This window comes from Oryzias melastigma, linkage group LG13 (genome assembly GCF_002922805.2).
Source record: "Oryzias melastigma strain HK-1 linkage group LG13, ASM292280v2, whole genome shotgun sequence".
NCBI lineage: Eukaryota > Metazoa > Chordata > Actinopteri > Beloniformes > Adrianichthyidae > Oryzias > Oryzias melastigma.
Window position 1 is genome coordinate 3,473,059 of NC_050524.1, and position 22,958 is coordinate 3,496,016.

Here is a 22,958-nt window from a genome sequence, read left to right on the forward strand (position 1 = left end):
GTATTATTTTCTTTTACCAGTAAAAGTTCCAGCGTTGAAGCATTTTAAATATTTAACATTTGGTAACAGTAACCGTATTATTAAAAAAATGAAAAAATTACATTGTTATTAATGTAATTACTTAAATCTGTGTAATTAAAAACACGCTTACAGTATTTTAGTGTTTTTGTTTGATGGATTTTTATGTTCTTTGATGTTCAAATCTCTCAGTGATGAACAAATAACCAATTTAATATTTTTAGGCTGTTTAGCAGCAAAAAAATGTAATTCACTGAGGAAGTATTTTAAGCAAATTTAATCAAAATTGGAATTATAAATTAGAGAATTTTGCTCACATTTTAGTTTAGGTACATTTCAGACAAATTTATTAAACATTTATTGTATTTTTTTCAAATTATAGCAAAATGTTTTTAACATTTATTTTTATTATTTATTATCATAATAGAAATGATCTTCTCTTTACTTTTTCTAGTTATGATTTAAGAAGCTTTTCTTCCTATTTGCCGCTTCTCTATTTGTGTAGAAAATATTATTTTTAAAGCTTTATTTAATTTATTTTTTTTTACCTCACAAACAACTCAACACTTGGTATTTTTTGATTGATTGTTTTTTCATTAAACATCATTGGAGTCCTTTAGATATCAGTAGACAAACATCCTGAAGGGAATCGTTGGATCTGCTAAAACCAAACACAAAATAACGAGAAAGTTAGGATGCAAATTTGATCAAATACATAATTAGTATTTGAAATTATAATTTACAGGTCAAATTATATGAAAGAAACTTAGAAATATGTATCAATATTTTGTTCATTTTTTTGTGGTGTTTCTCATTTACATTTAAAACTCATTAAATCTTTGAGCTTTTATCTGAGAACACAGAGATTTCCAGCTAAAATTGATCCTAAAGTGAACATTTTCTAATTTTAATATTATAATTTACATTTTTGTGAATCCTTTTATTTCTATATAAAATATAATTGACACAAACAGATTTTTTTTAAATAGTTTTTTTTCTATTCCTGAATAGAAAAAGGTCATCTGACATGATTCCTCTGTTCTGTCGCGCTGCTATTTCAGTGTAAAGGTGGAGCAGAGCGCAGCGTTTTGAGCCGCTCACCTCACCCACTAATGGTGTGTGGGAAGCTGATTCACATCAGAATGACCGCTAACGAGTAATTCACTCCATTCACGTGTCCTCGGCCGTGCTGGCCGGGCTCCTCTGCAGCACGCCGCGGCGTCAGCGTGTCATTTCAACCATTGGTTTTTCATTTGCAGCTGCATAATCGGCGCCTGGAGTGAAGCGTTCCCTTTTGTTGCTGCGTCTGCTTCACATCATTCACAGCAGAGCGTGCACGTTAGCGGCCAATGACACGCCGCGAGTCCAGCCTGAAAAACCTCCGTAATTAACCAGACTTCTGACTTCAGGCCTTTATTTAGTTGGAGGAACTCCATTTGTTGCAGATTTAAAGCGTGGTCCTTCTAACCTTCTGAGACTTTTCAAAGCATCATTGGAGGTGAAAGAGCTGCATTTAGGAGTGAAATCAATGAATTAATTATTCTGTCATTTTCTGTGATCTAAGATTGCACTGAAGAAGACGTCTCAGACAGAAGCAGCTGCTCCAAAAAGTCCAAAAAGTAGAAGAATCTTCAAAAATCCAACTTTTTTTGGTCTCATCAGATGGTTTTAAGCACTAAACTCTTAATTTGCAGCTTTTTGAATTGGTTTCCTTCCTCCAGACGAGACCTAATAAAGGAGATAAAGTCTTCAGAGTGGAGGCAATAAAACCTCAGTGGTATAATGAAAATCTTCTGCAGACGTTTACCTGATTCCAGGTCTTCAGCTCGCAGCTTCGGCTGCAGCAGTTCTCTGTTCTCTGCATGGCGCTCTATTGGTTTAGGAGGTCACAGACTCTTCACTGAGACTGTTCACTTCTCAGTTATTATGTTACATGATGAATCCTGAGAGGGTGAAATCAAAAACAGACTCTTCCTAAATATATATGTTAGTTTACTGAAATGTAACCTTTGATTTTAAAAAGGATTTGGATAAAACAAACAAGAACAAGAATATTAAGAGTAAAGCATTTTTGGATCATTTTGTTAAAGTGTGACAGAATCAAAGATCTTGGTGGTAAAAACATAAAATCTGAATCAATGTTTTCAGATCTGTGTAAATATGTGATGTATTAAATATTTTGTTTTTTTTTAATTGTACATTTTGTGGTCTTATGATAATTATAATGCTGCAACATGAAGAGTTTGTCACTGAGGGACAAATAAAATGTCTTATTATTTTAGCTTTTTACTCAAAACACAAAAAGCTCCTAAATTCCACTGAAATCAATAAAGGAACTCACCAAAGAGGACTCCAGAACAGGAAGTGATGTTATGGCTGATAAAAACTCCAGAGCTGGAAAGACTCAAACTGATCCAGAAAACTTAAAAGATTTGACAAAAAAGAACAGCGTGGGGGAAAAAAGGCCAAATACAAAAAGAAGAACTAGAGAAATACTGAGAATAATGCCAGAAAGATAAAAAAAATGTGCATAATGTGCATCCAATGGTGAGGGTAAAACATTGACCTCCTTTAAAAAGGAAACCCCATCATTTCAGGCAGTTAGAAGAACCTGGAACACAGAAAAGGGAACATATAAAGGGAAATATAACCTCGAGTGACTCCATCTCTTAACTAACCTGGTTTAGATAAAAGTAGTTGGTTAATGGAGTTTTAACAATCTTCAGTTCAAAAAAACAAAAAAAAATCCTTCAAATTAACCTGAACAAATATAGATTCTGCATGGCAGTCATTAGTTTTGAGGCGAATCTTGCATATTTACTGCTCTCCTTCATCGGCATCAATGAATCTAAACTGAAAAAGTCAGAATTTTTCAACATTAACTTGTTCCTTATACAACTCAACTCTCTAAGGTGTGCCTCAGGGCTCTATTCTCGAGAACCTTCATTAAAAATAATGTTTTTTCTCATTAAATTATTTCTAAAGTTTCACTAACTTCACAGTCGTCTTTGTTATTAGTTAAAACTTTTATTTTGGTTCATGATACAAAAAAAAAAACATTTAAACACATGTTAAAGATAATACAGTTAATAAAGTAAACTTTATTGAGATCAAACTGGAATACAGAGACGTGTGGCTGGAAACATCTTTTAGAAATAAAGGAAATTGTGTGTTTGCTTAGATGGAGTTTTTTTTTTAAATCTTCAGTTAGGAAAAAAAAATAAATAAATCCTTCAAACCGTTACTTTATTATGACGTGAAAACCTAAACAAATTTAGATTCTGCATGGCAGTCAATCGTTTTGAGGGGAATCTTGTCCACTCATTGTGCTCCTTCGAATCTAAAATGAAAAAGTCAGAATTTTTCAACACTAACTTGTTTTTTTTTTTTACCACCCAGCTCTCTAAGGTGTGCCTCAGGGCTCTATCCTGGAGAACCTTCACTTTAAATTGATCTCTTTTCTCTTGAAAATTATCTCTAAAATGTCACCAACTTCCTTGTCGTCTTTATTAGCTTCAACTTTCTGTTTGGTTCATGAAACAAAATCTACATTTAAGCTGCATATCAGACAGAATACAGTTAATAAGGTAAACTTTACTGAGATCAAACTGGAATACAGAGACGTGTCTGTGAAAAAAGATTTCAGAAACAGGAAGTCGTTGTAACAGTGTGTGAATGGGTCTGTGACTGTGAAGCACTTTGGACCCTCGAAAGAGGGTAGAAAGCGCCACACAAGTATACGCCATTTACCATTTGTGTGTTTACTTTTTCAGATTTTAGTCTCCAGCATTCACACTTTTTTTTCTCTCTTGTTGGGTTCCAGGTGACGGACAGGTCGACTTTAATGAGTTCATGACAATTCTCGGCCCCAAACTCCTGTCGTCTGAAACGAGAGAAGGCTTCCTGGGGAACACAATAGACACCATCTTCTGGCAGGTAAACCTCACTTCCATCAAACAAAACCATAAACTGCAGAAGTTCATGTAAGCATCAACTCACAAACATCACATAGATATCATCTAAAGAAGAAATGATGGTGAAGGACAGTCATGGAGATGATAGTGAAGGACAGTCATGTCATGGAGATGATGGTGAAGGACAGTCATGGAGATGATGGTGAAGGACAGTCATGGAGATGATGGTGAAGGACAGTCATGTCATGGAGATGATGGTGAAGGACAGTCAAAGACTCTTGTCTACTGGCGTGGCTACAGACTGGTTGAATGTAGCGCCAACAGCTGAAACTTAGAGATGATGTTTCCACACCAAGAGTCCCTGAAAAGCAGGATTTAGCTAAATAACTCCAACAAACGTAAAGAGAAACGTTCTCAGCGTTTGATGATTTCTTCTCGCCTCTCTCAGATGATCAGCTACTCAGAGGTTAATGGTTCTGAGTTTGTTAATGGACTGAAGTTTATGACTCAGCCTCTTTAACCAGCAGTTTGTTTGTCTTTCTTAAATAAAATTACTTGTTGTGTAAAAGTCAGGCATCTTCAAGCTCTATAAGTGAATTCAACAAGATTTTAGTGACGACTAATGGAAGAATCAAAAGTCCTTTTTGACAAAACAAAGAAAGTACATCTAGACTTAACAACAAAAGACGTTCTCAGAAAAATACAAAACTTGTGGCTGATTTTTCACACATTAAGGACCACATATGACTTTGAAATAAGCATGGGGTGGTAGTAAGTTGTTTTTTGCTCTTATCATCATACAAAGAAGATTTTAACAATCAAAAAAATGTGTTGTGTTGTTGCAGCCGAGGGTTATTAAACCAAACAGTTGATGGGATTTGACTCAACAAATCCAAATGAACATTTTACCATTTGTAAAGGGTGTGGCTCCATGGAGGAAAAACTTGTTGGTGGCTCTTATAGACTCATGTTGAAGACGTTTCATTAACATCTTCAACTTAAACAACTGAGTCCAGATGAGTCTTTTACACTCTTTTTCTGTCAAATGTAACGATGTATTTTCATATTTCGCCTCATTGGATCCGCTTTATCTTTACTTCCTAAAAAAACAATGTTTTTAGCCTTCTGCTGATAGAATGTTTCTGAACTTTTCCCAAACTTTCCGTTGACATTCACAGCATTTATTAAAGCTATAGTCACATGCGCTCGTATGGAGGGTCGACCCGTCACCCTGAAACAAACATATAATGTGTAGACCTCAGATAACAGTTGGCGTCTCATGTTTCTGTGTAAACTTTGACTTATTCCATGGTTCCGCCCTCCTGGGGGTCCTGCTCCTTTTTACTCAGTGCTGTGGACCCGGTGCAGCACTCCTGCCCCCCCCACCTTCCCTTTCACACCTGATTATTCACTTTAGTAACACACACAGGCTGCATGACGTGCACGCCGGCAGGTATGTCTATGATAAATGAATCCTCCCTGTGGATGTCACTCCTTTATGTATTGAATTACTGTTTTTGTCGGACCAGAAGGTGCCGAACAGAACAGTCACATAACATGACTACACTACCCAGAATGCCCAAAGGGGCTAACAATCCAGTGATTGGTCAGAAGTTTTTCTAGTGAACTGCAGTGTTCTTTATGTCCTTTATCTGCAATAATCGGCCTTTGCAGAGAGAGCAACATGACAGATAATAAAACTTTATTGACAATACCTCACTTACAGGCTCTGGACTACAGTACCCATAATGCTCCAGCAATCCAACAAGCAACTTTGTAGTTTACCAAAGTCGTACTGAAACATTTGCACAGTTTTTTGAGCACCGTGAACGACAAAAAATCGGTTCTAGGTCAGTAAACACAACCAGGATTGAGAAAACTGAAGGATTTCTACGGTAAATGTCCTCATGGTCTAAGAATACTGTATGTGTGTTCAGAGAAACGTGAATGTTTCTGCAGACGTTTGCCCTTGTAGAAAATAAAATTCAATTTTCATTATTTATTTTCATTTGCTTCATATATTGTTAAACCTCACGCACTGTTGTTTCTTTCCTAAATTCCACTTCTTCTTCTTCTTGTGTCTTTCTTCTTCTTTCATATTATTTAACGTTACTTTGTAATGTTTTCTATCCTCATGTTTCCTTCACTCCTCTTTCTTTTTCAGTCTGGAGCTTAAAAGATCAAGTTGGACAGGACAGAAAAACAAACATGTTTCCATTTTTACTTTGATTTTGATCTCAGGTACAAATATTAAGCTTCTTGATAAAGTTTCTACTGTTTCAGGCAGTTTAAATAAAGGTTTAACTTTTTTCTGTGTTCAGTCCTGCTGTCACGGCGCCGTTAGTCAATTAAAAATCTCTGAAGGTCAACAGCTTTATAGAAGAAGGTCGTTTATCTCATTTATGTTCCACTTTAATTGACTTGAGTTGACCATAATCTGCTCGCTCAGTTGTTTAAATCATCTTTGAAGCTGCTGAGATTCCGATGTCTGAAAAACCTTCAAGATCTGCAGTTAAACATAAACAAATAAATAAACTTTATCCAAACACTGCAGAGAAATGACAGCAAACAAAAGATTAAAAAGAAACTTCTGACTTTATCATCCTCTGTTGTTTCTGATCTTGTGTCTGAGGAATCTCCTGGAAGGCTTCAAATATTTATCTCAGTGGGCATCAGAGTGAAGCTGACGTGTCTTCATCGCTGAAGTGTTGTCTTCCTCAATCTTCATCAAACTCTGCTGACCTTCCCTGAGCTCATCTAATTACGGCGCTCAGCCTCTGATGAACCGTGGAGTCTGTTGAAGAGCCGCGTATGGACACGTTCTCAGAACTTCTGCAGCTCCTGCTGCAGCATCAGGCGCCGCATCCATCACGCTGACAGCACGCCGTCCCTTTAAGACGGATCGCCTCCTTTATGAACGGCACTGGAAATACATTTTCCATAAAACATGAGTCGTGGTGACGTTCAGCTGCAGGATTTTCACATCAGATTCTGCAGTTCTCAAACCTTTTGGCAGATTTTTAGCATTTCTCTGCCCCTGGCGTTGTGAGGCGTCCGCTTCCTGTCGGAGGAGAGGCTCGGATCGCGTTCCGGTTCAGATCAGGCGAGGTGTCACATCCTCACCATCTGGAGCGGCGGCCGTGATTCACTTGCCGTCATACTCGCCTACCTGCTCGCTCGGGTCTGCCCTTCAACATGTTGTGATTCCAACTGTCCCGCCGGAAAACCGATGAGCAAACCGCTCCATTCCCCGTGTTCGGATTAGCTTAAAGACGGAAACTAAAGGTTTACTTTAGTATGAATTTGACTCATTTCTCTTTGATTAAACTCTTTGATGATCCACCAACATTTCTGACACTTTTGATCCTCTAACAAATGGGTTCAATTCACCAAAAACTGCAGTAAAATTTAATGTATTTTTATGTTTAGTAGAGAGAAAAATTGTGTGGAATTGTGGGATTAGGACTTAAAAACGTTTTAATTTATTTATTTTTCCACCATTAAAGTATACAGTTGTGCACGTCAGTGTGTGGTTGGCTGTCAGGGACCTTTGAAGAGCCTCAACCATTCACCGTCAGCACCCCTAAGCGTCAATAATGTGCAAACATTTTATTAACATTTTATGAACGATCCACGTGAACCAACTTCTTTTGTATTTGTGTGTTTAAAAATAAAACTTGACAACTACAACACAATTTATTCAGCAGATGCTGCAAAGATTGGATCTATAAATGAGTAAAATAAAACACAAATCAATGTAGTGAGTTTGACTCTGATGGAGAACACAAAGATCACAGATCTCATCCTGCTTCATTTGTTCTCATTTAATCTGATCTCATTCTACCTCAGGTCATTTGATCTCATCTTATTTGATCTTACCTTATCTCGCTTTATCCTATCTCATCTCACTTCCTACTCGAGCTACTCATCCTACCTCATTTCAATGATCTAATCTCATCTCACTTCATTTCAACTTTTTATCTCATTTTATCCTAATCCAATCTCATCTCATTTTATTTAATCTCATTTCACCTCATCTCACCCTATTTTATCTTAACTTACCTCATCTTCTTCTCCCATGTCATCTCATTTCACTTCATCTTATTTTATTTAATCTCTATCCCATTTTACAGCATTTTATTTCATTTCATTTTAACTTATCTCAGTCTATCCTATCACATCTCACTTAATCTCACTTTATACTACCTTATTTCAATTCATCTAATTTCATCCTAACTCATTATATTTAATCTAATCTTATCTCACTTCATCTCATCTAATTTTTTTCTCATCTTATCCCATCTAATCTCATTTCATCTCATCTCACCTCATCTGATCTTATTTTATTTTATGTCATCTGGACTTGCCTTATCTGATCCCATCTTGTTTTATCTTGACTTACCTAATCTTTCCACGTCTTATCTCATCTCATCTCAATCTAATCTCATCTTATTTCATCTCCCTCTACATTATATCAATAGAAACAAGACTGGCATCAGAATCGGCCAATCAGAGAACACTTTGACTTTCTGCCCAAATAATTGTTTAAAAAAAAACTAGAAACAGCACATGGAAGAAAAGTTGTTGAGCGCACAGAGGGGAGTGGGAGGAGCTCAGAGGTGTTTGGCCAATGAGCAGAGCCCCATTCTCCGCACACAGGAACAGAACCGTTGAGGTCAGTTCTGCATCAGAACTTAGACCTAAGGGAAGCGTAGACTGACCAAACGAACAGACTTTCATTTTTATGTGGAGCAGAATCATTTTGCAAGTGAACCCTGATGCGGTTAATCAAAGTGTGAATGTAAAAAACACTTTCAGGCATAACAAAGTCAGGAAGTGATGGAAGCACTGTGCAGTTGATTAAAGAACAAAAAGATCTGACTATGTAAATCTGAAGATGTGGTTTTCGTGTCTTTGAACGTGGCGTGTTGATGGTGTAGATGTTGATCAAGGTTTGATTAACGGAGAAAAGAACGTCTTTACTGTGTTTCCTATTGTAACGTTCATTTGCTTTGAGTCCCTCAAGAGTCGTCTCTTGCCCCTTTAAATGAATCACTTTGAGATTATTGGTTTGAAGCTTCTCTGGTTGTTGGACCCTCATTGAAGCGTCTTGGTTTGGATCTTCTCTGTTTTTCTCTGATCTGTTGGTTCTGTGTTCATCCATCTGCTCACAGTTCAGCTGCATTCACAGCCTTCAGCTGCTGCTCTTTATTTCTGTCACTTTTGAGTATTTTGGTGATGATCTGTGACCTCGTTTCTTACGGTTTTTATAACCATATGTTTGTTGTTTTGAATCACAGTGGAGTAACTTTTTTCCAGTCAGCAGGACTTCTCACTTCTTGCCTGAAGTCAAAGCAAATCCACAAACTTTTTCTAACCAAGAAACCTGAGTTTGTCTGTCAAATCAACAGAAACTCCTCTCCCTCGCCGTAGTTTCCCCCCTAAAGACATTATTGCCTCAAGCATCCACACAAAAATGCTGAAATAGAAATAAAATGTCACCTAAAGAAGTGCTGACTGTGGACCGCGGCGTCCCTGCAGCCAGCTCTCCTCTAACAAGCAGCTGCTGGAGGGTTTGATGGATTCATCGCAGCCGTGCAGGATGCAAACACGCTCCGAGGGTGTTAGTGCGCCTGCTGGGGAGGCGGGGAGGGAGAGAAATCATTTTCCCATTTTCCAGGCATGGCCTTGATTAGCGGCGAAGGCGGATGGGAGGGGTGACGTCAGCGGCGGCTAATCAGCGGCGACACACGTCTTCCTTCTCCCTCCACCTTCACCTTCCCTCCAACGGCCCGACCTCCTGTCAGCGCCGTCCGTCTGTGGCGTGCGTCTCTTCAGACTCCGGCGCAGAGGTTGGAGGTGAATCACCCGGATCATGACGGGGAAATTGGTCCATTTGTCTTGCTAAGACTAACCGTGCCGTCACACGAGAGAGACGCCTCCTCCATGAATGTCTGTCCGCAGCAGGGGAACGAGGATCCTCAGGGCCACCGTCCTATGATTTCCAACGAACCGGCCATTGAAGCTCCTTATTGGCTGATGAAGATTTCTGTAAAACCAGCAGGAGGTCGGTCCTCAAAGCCTGGATGTTGACCCCCCTGGTCTACAGGAACGCGAGGTTCCCTGTGATTTCAAGCAAAGAATATGATTATACCAGGTGGTTTCTACCATGCTAATGCAAAAAGTGTTTTAAGAAATGACAACTCTGACCACTTTTCAAGTTTCTTGGAATTCAGGGTCATGGAGGTCAAGTCTCTTCCCAAAAGTCACATGCACCAGTTTGGGGTTGATTGGGAAGGGCGCTGCAGATTTTGGGGTTTTCCAAGTCTGTGGAGAGCCGAAGAGAACAATATCTGCATTTGAAGGAGAGTAAAATAAAGAATCCTGACAGCAGGTTGGTAGTGGTGGTGGTATAATGGTATGGGACTGCTTTTCTATGATTGAAGCAACACTGAGTCATCAGTTCAGGACCTCCTGAGTGGTGGAGCAGAACAATAATTCCAAACACCAGGTGCCTGAGGGGATCAGGGTGGAAGTGAAGTTAGATTCTGTCAGTAAACAGATGTTCAGGCTGAAAGAAAATCATTCAATGCTTCTGAATTTAAAGAATTCTGCAAAGAGGAAAGTGATGATGAAGGCTGGCGCTGCAGAGGAGTCGAACACATTGGGGATTTAGGGGGCAGATATGTTTCTGCAGAGACTGGCAGGTTTTGTTGATGATCATCTTGTATTTCCTCAGAATTGTTTGTGTGATGTTGATGTTTGTGGAGTGCATGATGGTGTAGTGGTCAGCACTCTCACCTCCTGGTGAGAAGACTCTGGTTTAAATCCCAGCTGGATTCTTTCCATGTGGAGTCTGCATGTGGATGTGTGTTTTTCCGGTTTCCTCCTACAGTCCAAAAACACGCTTCATCGGTTATTTGATGATTCTAACAGTAGCTAGGATAGGCTCCAGCAACCCAGTGACCCCAAAATGGAATCAGTGGGTTCAAAAGATATGTTTGATGGATGGATGAAAAAAAAAAACAACAACAAGAGTCTGTACAGTTACCTGTTGTTGATGCTACAGAGGAATCATTGTTTTTGGATTTTGGACAGTGTTCATTTTTCACTCACATACAGACAGAATTTCCATGATGAATTAGATTTATTTCCTCAAAAATAGTAAATGTTTGTTTTTGAATCACTTATTTACTTTTATTTTCAAACAGAAAATAAAATAAAGAAAAATATGAGAATTCGAAAGCGATAAAGGATTGGATTGAAGAAAAATCTTATAGATTACAACCCTTAATTTCATTATTTTTATGCAAACATTTTTATACATTAAACGTATAATAATAGTCACATAAACACACAAGAATTAAAGGAAAAAGAAGAAAAGATGGAACGTACTAAAACAACGTGACAAAGTCATTGTCGACATTGTTTTATTAGGGTTCCCATTTTCCTTTACTGTGTAACATTTGTGCTCATTTTGATCCTTTCTCCTTGTTATTCCATTAAAATACACACAAATCCAACGAGATGAACACAAATCAGGACGGTTGCACTCACTTATTCTGAGTGTTGTTCCTCAGACTTCATCTCTGCAGAACGCGGCTCGGTGTTTGACGGATCCAGACTCCGCCTCCTCCTGTTCCTTTAATTGCGTGTGAGTCAGCTCAGCTACCTCGGTGATTCACATCATTAAAGAGCGTTCTGGTCCAGACTGCAGCGCGGAGAAGTGTCTGCAACACATTACTGCATTTTCTGCAAGATGCACACACCCACGCATGCTGGCAGGGCGCTGGTGTTAGCGAGCGGCCAGACTTTAAATGATGCCTGCCAATCATAAGAGAAAGAAAGAAAAAATCCTGTGACTGCACTACAATGAGGATGAAGAGAGGAGCTCCTGCAGCAGCGGATGGAGGAGCCTCGAGCTTCGGCTCAGATTTGGTTTTGTCCTCAATCATTTGACAATAAAGATTTATGATAATCTTGATGATCAAAGCTGCAGCTCGTACTGATTCAGATGGAAATATCTCAAACCTTAAAAACAGAAAAGAATTACGGCCGATCGGAGCCATAGATCCACTGGGATCAATCGGGACAGTGACCTCGAGGCTCGCCGTCCATTCAGATCCATCCGTTAATGGGAGTAATTTGTCCCTGATTAATCACACTAATGGAAATTGGTTATCAATGAATTCCTCAGTAGTTTAAAGCAAACTTCTTAACCCTTTGAAACCAGAGCTTTAGCTCCAGTGTTGATGTTCTTTGAATTACCGTAACTTTTCAATAGTTTACGCAATTAATGCAAATCCAACATATTCTGAAGCTGAGAAAAGCAACTTTGAGCTGATAAGTAACACTTTATAGTGAAGTGTTTACACAATGAGAGAACACAACAATAGTTTTGTTAAATGAGATTAACTAATTAAACAAAAACACTCAAATTTGTCTGTAATTAATTAATGGTGAGTAAGGTGATAATTTTTCATTTCTACGCTAAAGTTTTTTTAAATGCGTATTTTTACAATGTGTAAATTGAGGTAATTACTAATATAACTGCGCTTAATCTTTAGAGTATTTTCTTTAAAAAGAGTCCACAGATTATTGTAAGAATGACCCATGTGGCCAGCTTGACTCTCACCTTGAACCCCTTACTCGTTTGTTCCAGACCGTTTTTTATGTCTGTAATTCTGTACTTTCCTTTCTTTTTTTTTTACGGATCCTGAAAGGATCCTCTGCCCTTTGACGGTTAGGCGCTGCAGTGGAAATGAAGACATAAATTTCCCCCCAAGACCTTCCAGGCTGAGCAGAGAGGCGTTTCAAAAGGACGAAGGGGTTGAAAATGCTGAGGTTTTAACAAGGAAGACAAATTTGTGCCTTTGATGCAGAGCATTTTGTAAAGCTCGCTAGTTTAAAAACTGTTTTGTCAGCCGAAAACTCAAAGTAATGTCTGCCTAATGAAGCTCACCTTTGAGATTTTGACTCTAATCTGTAGCTTCTGTCTGATTCTTGTTCAGTAATTTAAAAAAATCCAGTAAAGGCAGAAGTTTAGAAGATGTTGAGGAGTTAAACGAAGGGAAGCAGAGGAAGAACAGAGATGATGTTGGTAAAAGGATGTTAAAGTTAGAGCTACAAGGAAATAGGCCTAGAAGAATTCAAAAGAGGAGGTTCATGGATGTAGAGAAGGAGGACATGAGGTTGAGCGGGGAGGATCCAGAGGAGAGGACAATGCGGCAACACTTAAAAGAAACAGCAGATAGGCAAAAAAAAAAAAAAAGAAGAAGCAGGAGTCAAAGAGTTGAGGTTATGCATCATCTCAATTATGCCATTTGTCCTCAGTTTTCCCTTTTATTGTTGGAAGTTAACCAGACTGAGTTCTTATTTAAATCATCTTGGAAGGGAGGATCTTTGACATCAAATCTACAAAGAATGATCTTAGGGCTTAATTCTGAGGATCTTCTGTTTGCTCATAGAAAGTACTTGCCATGGCAAATCAGTCTCTATGCAGATGACACTCAGTTTTAGGTATCATGCACACCAAATGTAAGCCACATGCTTGGTGGTTCAAATAAGTTTCTTTTTCTCTGTTTTACAGAAAATCAATCTTCCCTAAGAAAGGGAGCATGACCAAAGAATGTGTAGTCTACTTGTAAAGCGTTGGTTCCATGCACCCATAGAGGCTTATTACTAAACTGGGTTTTTGGAAGGGTCATAGAGATAAGCAGCCACATCTTAAGGGGAGTGTAGGTGTTTCTTGTAGTTCCTTTGAGGCTTATTGAAAGTGGAACAAAACAATTATCGTATGTGTAGTGAGTGTTTTGTAAAGTATCTGTAAGAACCACATAAGTACACTCTTGTGACATAAGGGCGATTCTGTCGAACCGTGCTCTCAAACTACACTACAGTCATTGGTACGATTTAACCTGAGTCACAACTGCCCTAACAGGGAGATACGGACTGTCTGCTGGCAAAAAATGGGCAAACCTGAACGGGGGGCACACTCATCACTTAAACAACACTAGAACCTTGTTTCCACTATGTGATTCGGTCCAGTACAGTATTTTTGAGCGTTTCTATTGTGAAATGGACCCATTAACCACTACAGAACCAGACCTCTTGGAGCCCCCCATCCATTGAAAGTCCCTTGAAAAGTGGAATGGATTGGTTGGGGTGGATCTGCTGCAGCCACCCGTAGATTGGTAGAAAGTCTTGACAACATTAGAAAGCATAGCGCTCATTTAAGCTAACGTTTCCAGCGGGGGTATTTTTCTTAGCCGCCTGGGATCTTCTTTCAAACATTAAATTCCTGTTGTACAAGATGTACCAAAAGTAAAGCAAGAAAAAGACGCGCTGCTGGATGACCTCCATTTTATTCTTCGCATTACTACACCACACATGCGCCGGGAAAACAAACCAATCTGTGGAAGCGAGGTTTAACTGAGTGGAAATGCTGGAAATGGAAATCCAGAATTAACTGGTCTGTACCGTGGCCCTCCTTACCGGACCGGACCGGACCGGTCAGTGGAAATGAGGCTTAAGGATCTCTTTGGACATTCTGCAGGATTTGAAGGGTTTAAAAAAATGAAACATGTGTACAACATGCGTGTGTCTCATATACTTCCCATTTTCTTACCCTTTCTTGTTGTAGAGGTGTTCACTACAACCTGTCATACAGTAAATTTTGTGTAGAAAGAAACGGTTAGGTTAAATGGTTTTGGTTAAATCACATCATCTTAGAAATGTAAGTGATGTCTTTTTCATACATTGTTTTTTTAGTTGAGTTTATTCTTTGTTATTACAGCTTACAGGTCTTTGTGTGTTCTTACTGTAAAAGGCCTCTCCTCTACTGAAGAACTTTCTTATAGCTTGTAAGAACATCAAGTTTGTCTCTCCGTCTTAATCCTCTCTCAACCTTTTTAAAATCTTTATTTTATATCCAGAACTTGCATTTAACCTTAGGTTGATAAAGTAATGTGCACATGTTTTGCCAAATCTATGCAATCACAGCCTTTTCGCATTATAGCTTTATATGAGGATAGATTTTTTTTTTTGTAGAATTGTGCTCTAACGTGTTTTGTGTCGTTTGGCTTTGCAGCAACAGGCTGAACCCAACAGATGGATGTATGCGGGCTCTTGGCACCTTCTCACACCCCGTGTGTGTCTTTCTGTGTTTAAGCCTCATGTGGTTTTAGGATGAGCAGAGTGACACCACCTCCATTATTTCTAACCTGAATCCTTTTGACACCCTTAAGGTAAAAAATGTTTAATTGAAGGACAGTTTTCCTGCCAAGGTGAGAAAACAAACCTCAATTATGAAGTGTCCTGAAGCATCTTCAGCTCAGCTGTTTGTTTTTATCTGAAGGACATTTTTCAGATGGAATAAAATTCACTGCTTTATTTACTACGATGGATTCATTTGTAGATACGGACTCCTCCGACTATTGCTTATATTCTGAAAAAACGTGATTTAGGGAAATGTCAGCATGTTACATTTAAAGTAAACACACTGTGGCTGTACAACTCTGTTATCTAAATGTGATCACGAAGCTAAAGCAACCATTAGAAGTTATGGAAATGTGAATTAGCTGTAGGAGAACTAAACCCATCTCTAGTGGATCCAGTGATCCGCTTTGGTCACCCCCCTACTGTGACTCCAGAACGCCATTTACATCCATCATTCAAGTCAGCCAGAGTTTGTGGGCCCCGAGTACACACGGAAGGAGTCTGCCAGTAAGCAGATGAGCCCCCCAGCATGAACTCAGACACCTACAATGTGGCCAAACCCCAAACACCCATGACTTGAGTGATGGCACAAAGATCATCTTCACCGTGACATCCCTCTTTACCTGTACCCATGGAAACAGGTGAAGGACTGTGGTAACATGATTACTTTGGCTTTAATGTTTACAGCTTTATGGAATGTAAATTGTTAATTCTATTCCTGATACTTCCATGAGCTTACATCCAGATAGTGTTCTTTAGAAGAGCTTGATAGTTGTTGGTTAAAAAAAAAAAAGTGTTGATCTTTAGAAACTCGATTTACAAGGAATTGTGATAGTGATGGTTTCACTAAGATGCACTGAGGCCCTCAGTTAAAATAAGCCAAATAATTGTCAACAGTTACTGTCATTGGTTGATTGGTCAGGAAGTAGTGAGCCAACCAACCGACCAACCAACCAACCAAACCAGCAACCAACCAACTGACCTACTAACCGACCGACCAACCAACCAACCAACCAACCAACCGATCGACCAGCCAACCAACCAGCCGACAAACAAATCAAGTGACTAAAAAATCGACAAACCAGTTGACAAACCAACAAACCAACCAACCAGCCGACAAACTAACCAACGGGTAAGCTCTGGCAACTCTGCGGCCAGTTAAGGAAATGGATGAAGGTTCAGGACAAAAACACTCACATTGGATTAGCTGGTTAAGTCACTGAAAACGTCACGTGTCCAAAGCTGAGTTCCTGTTTTGACAATGTGATGCTACAACCTGCCAAAATTGTAAAATTTGAATTCTTGCCACACCTCCCAATTCACGCCGCTCAAGTCTCACAGCTGCCAGACACCACGCTGCCCTCGTCACTCAGATCGCGCCGCGTGACTTCAGACTGCCTCAATTCACATTTGTGCCATTGACTTAACATTGAAATTGGCCACCTCCGTATGTTGTTTTTGAGTGATTAATCATATAGAAAAGTCAAATTCACCTGTTACCATCCAGAATTTCAGATTAAAACTCATTTACATATTTTTCCTCTAAGTCTTTAATCACGTTTTAACAGCACAAACCCTCAGCTGTGATCGGAGAAGTAAAAACAAATGTTTGATTGGTTGACCTACATTTCTCCGACCCCAGCAGGAACATGACATTTCAACATGTCCAAAGTCTCCATTAAGACCTTCTGTGCTGAAAGCTCGTGACTCGCTGAACTCCGGAGGGGACCGTGTGACAAAGAACCCTAAAGGTTCCCCGCATGCTGTGCAGCATTAAGCTGCAGGGCGCGGCGCCCGGGGCGCCTCAGATCCTTTCTGCTGCTGCACTTCAGGTCCTGCAGAGTCATTCTCTGCGACGCCTCTTTCTCTGCGTTTTATCTGTAAAGGTCACTCGGAGCTCGGAGGTGAAAGTGCTCAGAGAGTCTGTAGGTATAAAAGCTGTGACTATAATGGCTTTTGTATCTGCTGTGGAAGTGCTCATTGAATGTAGGCTTTCTCTGAGGACACAAAGGTGTGACGTTCGACTTATGTTCGCAGTATGAAAGCAGCAAAGGAAAACATTCGGTTCAGAGATTCAAGATGTCGACTCGTCTCTGTTAAGCAGACTGGAGTCGCCGTTAACCTGAGCACCAAACTTAAGCTGGATCTGTTTCTTTAGATCGTCTGTTATTAAGCAGAGCAAACCTCGGACCGGTACCGGTCTGTTAGTACTGAGCCGCAGTACTTTTATTTTGAAAAACTATCACCTTATCCATCTATTATTCTTCTAAATTCATTGCCCTGGAAATCTCCCACAATGCATTCTATTTGAAGAATTCATATTTCTCCTCGGATGCATGTTTTATGTAAAGCTGCTTCTTTCTTAAAGAAGCTCCTCCTACTTAAAGAAGCTCCTCCTACCACTAAAATGAAATCCAAAGAAAAGAAAAAACAAATAACGTCTTTGGACAGTTTCTTTGCACATAAAAATGTCAATAAAAAAATGAAAATGACTCTTGATTTCAACATAAAAGAAAGCTTTTTACATGACAGACAAAACCAAGAGTCTTACGGTAGTTTCTCTCACAAACCAAACCCTTCTACATAACAAGTGTTATCTCTACATTTACCTGATTCTCTGTTGTGTTACAAGGATTCTGATAATAATTCAGGGTGGATTACCTATTATCATTATTATGATCTGATAAAATAAAACATTAAAACGTCACAGAAACTGGTATTTCATGGAAGTTGGTGTCCATTGTTTAGCTTCTGCTTTAAAGGTTAAGTTAAGGTAAAACAATACATATTTTATTGTGTGCTGTAAATATGCACAAAGAAAGTTTAAACCCTCTGCAGATATTTCACAGAACATGAAAAAGAACTTCTCTCTCAAAAGTTAAGGAAGCACAAAAACTAAAAGTAGAAACCAACGTCTGCTCGTTTGAATAAACTGATCTGAGACCCAGAAAAGCTTGGAGACCATAATTGACTGTATATCACAGCTGGAGCGAGTGAGTGTGATGTCACCCATAGAAAAAATGTTTTACTTCTGGCTCCAACCAATCAATTCAGTTGCCATTTTTTCGTAATATGGACGCCGCCATGTTGGAGCCATGGTAGCAGTGATCGGTCTCAGACGTTTCTTTGACTCTCACCAATCAGGAGCGAGCTTGTCGGGAGACCACACCCCTCCCACTTGAAAGTGGGCTACACAAAATATGTCAATCAAATGCTTTGATCTTTGGACGTGGGTGCCAGAAGGCTCCTCCCACTTTTGTTGAGGCATCTGATTGGCCAGTTTATAGAATAACTTGAACTACAGAAATAATATGAAAAAAGAGGAATGATTGTTATGACTACATGAGTGAATGAGAAACAGCTGTTCATTTCTCTGTAGAAGTCTATGGAATTTCTTGGAGCCAGAAGGTACTTCCTGTTCGGAATGCCAGGGGGGAGGGGCCACTCAGGATTTATCAGGATTATTGATCTGGAGGATCTGTTTGCTGTTTGTCAGAAACTCTCCTGTTTAGTGACAGAAACTAAAGAGATTCACGTGTTTATAAAAACATCGATAGACTTTACAGCATAAATCTTCATAAAAATGTCTTCACTTTAAATCTCATAAATGTAATTCTTGACAGTTTAATTGCAGTTTTACCATCAGCTGTATACATATTTGCATACAGTGTGTACTTTGTATTTATTCTGCTGGGAGGAACAGCAATCTGTTTAGAATTTGTCTGATTTAACCTCCAACAAGAGAATAATTGTTTGTGAATGCCGGTGATTGATGAGTGTTTCATTGTGAGCCTTTGATTTCCTGTTTTAAAACATTTGCATCGGCGTTGACTGCCCGCTAAACAAAGGATAAAGTATTGATTCTCATCATGGAGCCTTCATAAAGCTTGATTAAGGTTTGCGCTGCGACAGGTGCGAATGTTCATTACCTGAGCGTGAAGCTGGGAGATGGAGAACGGTATCGACGCTCCGGTCCTCGCCGTGATTTATGCAGCGATTAGTGTAATTACCCGCCCACCGAGTGTTCTGCTTCCACGTCTGCATGAGCATCAGTCAGCGGTGAAGCTGCACAAGGAGACACGCTAATTGCAAACTAAGATCAGATCTCTTGAAAAGTGTAGCTTTATAAGGAAACGTAAATCAGCTTTTTTAGATCTGGGTCATTTATGGCAGAAGAAGTTTTCACTTGGATTTAGTTTTGTAAGTTTACTTAGAGAGTTACGATTTGAACATTTATTTATTAAGAAAGGGACAATTAAATGTTAATGAACATTAAAAAAAACGTAATTAAAGCCACAAGTGGCGCCCAAACAGGCTACCCGCCCTCGCTGACCCCAGCATTACCCTCTTTTTTACCCGCCATTTCTGGTCAGAGCCAGAATTGACAAATTCAAGGGAAAAAGCACTTTAAAAAAAAAAATTCTGATTTTCTGTTGGTTTTCTCTCCATAGCAACTGTTTTATTTTTCAGTCGTCTAGGGGTGACTAACAGGTTTATGTACATTTTAGAAGAATCGGCAAAAGTAAACATTTTTATTTCCTTGGCAGCTACGTTTTTATTTTTTTGTTTACCCCACCCAGATTCCTATTATATTATTTCGTTCAACTCAAGCCAGTAATTTGTGCATTACATTTTCACAACATTTCAGTGAGAAATGTGCGAGCTTACCTCTCTAACGCTGGTAAACTTTTCAATTCCTAAAACCAAGGTTCCTCTCAATGATACTCGAGGTGGGAATAGTTTAAACTGTTTCTTTTTTGGTCTCATTTGTTTCTTTGACGGTTTATCTCAGTGATGTCATCCGTTTTCTCTGGGTACTTGTAACATGTCAATATTGGTGAATTTTATGGCGGAGCTGAAGTTTTTGCTCAAAGGAGCAGTAAGAAAGAAGAATTGCGAACATTTTCTGGTCCTTGCCGTCTAGGCCTCCCACAGGCCGTAAATATGCCACGTTTTAGCCAGAGGCTTGTTTCCGTCTGTAGTCCTGGCAGGTCGATGTTGTTGAAGAAATGAAACAGATTTCAGGAGGTAGAAGCTACACAAAATATAAAATACAGGTAAAAGAGCCAAATAGAAACATGGGATAAAATTCATATGTGACCTCTTGAAATCAGAGTTAATTATCATTTGAAGCTGCAGACAAACGTGGACTTTCTCTTCTTGGAATGGGAATGCTGTTCTGGACGGTTGACTTTTGGAAAAATTAAATATTCGGTGAAAAAGATGTTTGTCTGATTTCTTTGAAATTATGAAGTTTTAGGCTAATATTAATGCATTTCACCATCAGCTTCCATCGGATTTAACAGCTTAAGTTAAATCCCTGATTTAAAAAAGTTTTCTTGAAAAATGTTTCTACGACACATAAAAGCTCAAATTTGTTTTTAATAAATGTGAAGGAGAATCTACTGGAGTGATCGTGTTAACGCTTGAAAAGTTCCAGTATGTTTAGATTTTGCGTTTAAGCGTCACGGCCGACGCCTCAGGTGTTAAAGGGTTAACGGTTTCATCAGCTCAGAACTTCAGGCCTGAGATCTTTGAGGCTGTAAAAACTCCGTTTGAAGGATCTTCATGGATCAGCTGAACCTGCAGACCCGTGGATGATGAGATCTTTTTTTAGCCCTCCTCTCAACGTTTGCCCCCCCACCCCCCCACCCCCCTCTCTGCAGTTCGACATGCAGCAGATCACCCTGGAGGAGCTGAAGCACATTCTCTTCTACGCCTTCCGAGACCACCTGACCATGAAGGACATCGAGAACATCATCATCAACGAGGAGGAGAGCCTGAAGGAGAACTCTGGGAACTGTCAGATGGAGTTTGAAGGAGGTGAGTGACCGGCTTTGCTTCGGCAGACCTGCTGACGTATTGATCGGGGCCGCTGGTGGGGACCGCCGTGGGGACCGCCGTGGGCCGGTCGGCTGCTGGCGAGAGGGGATGTACGTGACTTCCCTCTGCATGGTGGGGCAAACGGCTGCAGCTGTGGTTCAGAGGAAACATCAGCTCCTGTTTGAGATGTTTGAGTCAGAAAATCAACAAACTATCTCCTCCCACCACACCACCTTTTCTTCACCTGTGAAGACCCTCTCTTAAAAAAATTCTGCAGAACAGGCCGACTGTGAAAGGTGAACCGTGTTGCATTAAAGGACCACTGGAACACAAGTGTGACTTTACAGCATCTGTCATTTGCATAAATGTAAACAGTTGCTGTAGCAAATATTCCAACAATATTCCTTTAAGACTTCAAACTTCAGAACAGAAAATGTTTAATGATATTCTATAAATGTCTAGAAGTCACATTATCTGGACTTAAATCTTCCTCCTTCTGACGTCTCGCCGCTCATCTGAGTGACTGATGGAGTCATCTGGGTGAGCGGTGAGACGACTCAACTTCAAAGCAAAGTCACCAGGATGAAGGAGAACCTTCACCGACGTCTCATTCAGATTTTCATGTTTTATCTTTCTGAAACTGATGAAAGATTCACCGACAGACGCGTTCACGGTGGTGAAGTTCTCAGGAAATCGTCCGTAAACGATAAATATGTGGTGAAGGAAAGGAGCGGGGCGCTCTGAAGCTTTGTTTGCAGCAGGTTCACCCTGATTGATGCGTCCTTTGTGCCATGAAAAGACCAAAAACGATCTTCTTTATCACCTCCATCCAGGACAGTGGCTGCAACATGAATCCAGGTTGTAATAAACCAAATCCACCGGTTCCCCGGTACCGGCTCTCCGGACATTTGCGGTCTTTAGAACTTGTGTGTTCAGTGATTTTGAGTGTGGACTTAGACTTCAGGACCTCTTAATCAAATGTTTCAAAGCTCTGTGTGGTGATGACAACACGGTGATAGATGAACGCCGCACCACCGCAGCATCAGTACCGCCGTCCACCGTCACAGGGACAGCAGAAGGTGCTCAGTCATGGAGAAATCGATACCCGCTGTCACAGTTTGGTTCACACTAAACACAATTTATCATGGTCCTCTTGTACTTCCAGCATCAGCCTGCTGATAGAGAAAGAACCCAAAAGGTGCTTGATTTCCCTGAGGCGTTCCGTGCTTTTTCAATCAATAACAGCGTGGTGCTGAAAAACAAAAGGCTAAATCACAGAACCGCTGATCCACAGAGGCCCAGCGGCGCCGGTTTATGGAACCAGGAGCAGAGAACGTGCCGGAGCAACAGCTGTCCAGAGAACGGCAGGCCGCTTTACGAGGCAGCTGCTCTCCTGGACAGAAAAATGAGTCAAATGTGAGGAAATGAGGAAGTAGCTCCTGGATTCATGCTTTGACTTCTACAGCTCAGAGGTCAGGAAATCCCACAGGAACACACCAGCTCGTGCATTTCAAATGCTTCATGTCAGCTACGTTCTCAACAGATGACAAAAAACAACCTAAACAGTTTAACATAACTCTGGGAGGTCATGTAATGTAAAGCCATATTTGATATAGTAGAGACGTAAAATATATATCTAGAAAAATCCATCTAAGAGAGTAACATGAGAATCAGTTCAAACCACAGATACAAACAAGATTATGTTGGTAAAAAGGTGTAAAATTGATCAGGATGTAAATAACTATAAGTCGCAGCAGTCTAAAAATCAACAATAAAGAAGAAAAAGATCACATATGAGTCGAACTTTTGGGTTAATCTTTCTTAAACAAAGTACGGGACAAAGAACGGACATTTCTTCTGTTAAGGCAGATCATCACAAAGGAATAGATAACTATGATAGACGGAATATATTCCTGCTTCAGTAGCACGTTGATGCTTGTTTAGCTTCATGAAACAAAGAACAATCTAGTATATTAGCTATGAACA

At 39.8% G+C, this 22,958-nt stretch overlaps 1 protein-coding gene across 3 annotated transcripts in view; it reads left to right on the forward strand.

Moving 5' to 3' along the window:
• Positions 1-22,958, forward strand: part of caln1 (calneuron 1) — a 63,742-nt gene that overhangs the window by 32,157 nt on the left and 8,627 nt on the right. For all 3 annotated transcript variants that reach the window (XM_024277698.2, XM_024277697.1, XM_024277696.2), the window contains exons 4-5: positions 3,842-3,954; positions 20,816-20,972. In XM_024277698.2, coding sequence (XP_024133466.1) covers positions 3,842-3,954; positions 20,816-20,972 — 270 coding nt within the window. The remainder of the gene's footprint in view (positions 1-3,841; positions 3,955-20,815; positions 20,973-22,958) is intronic.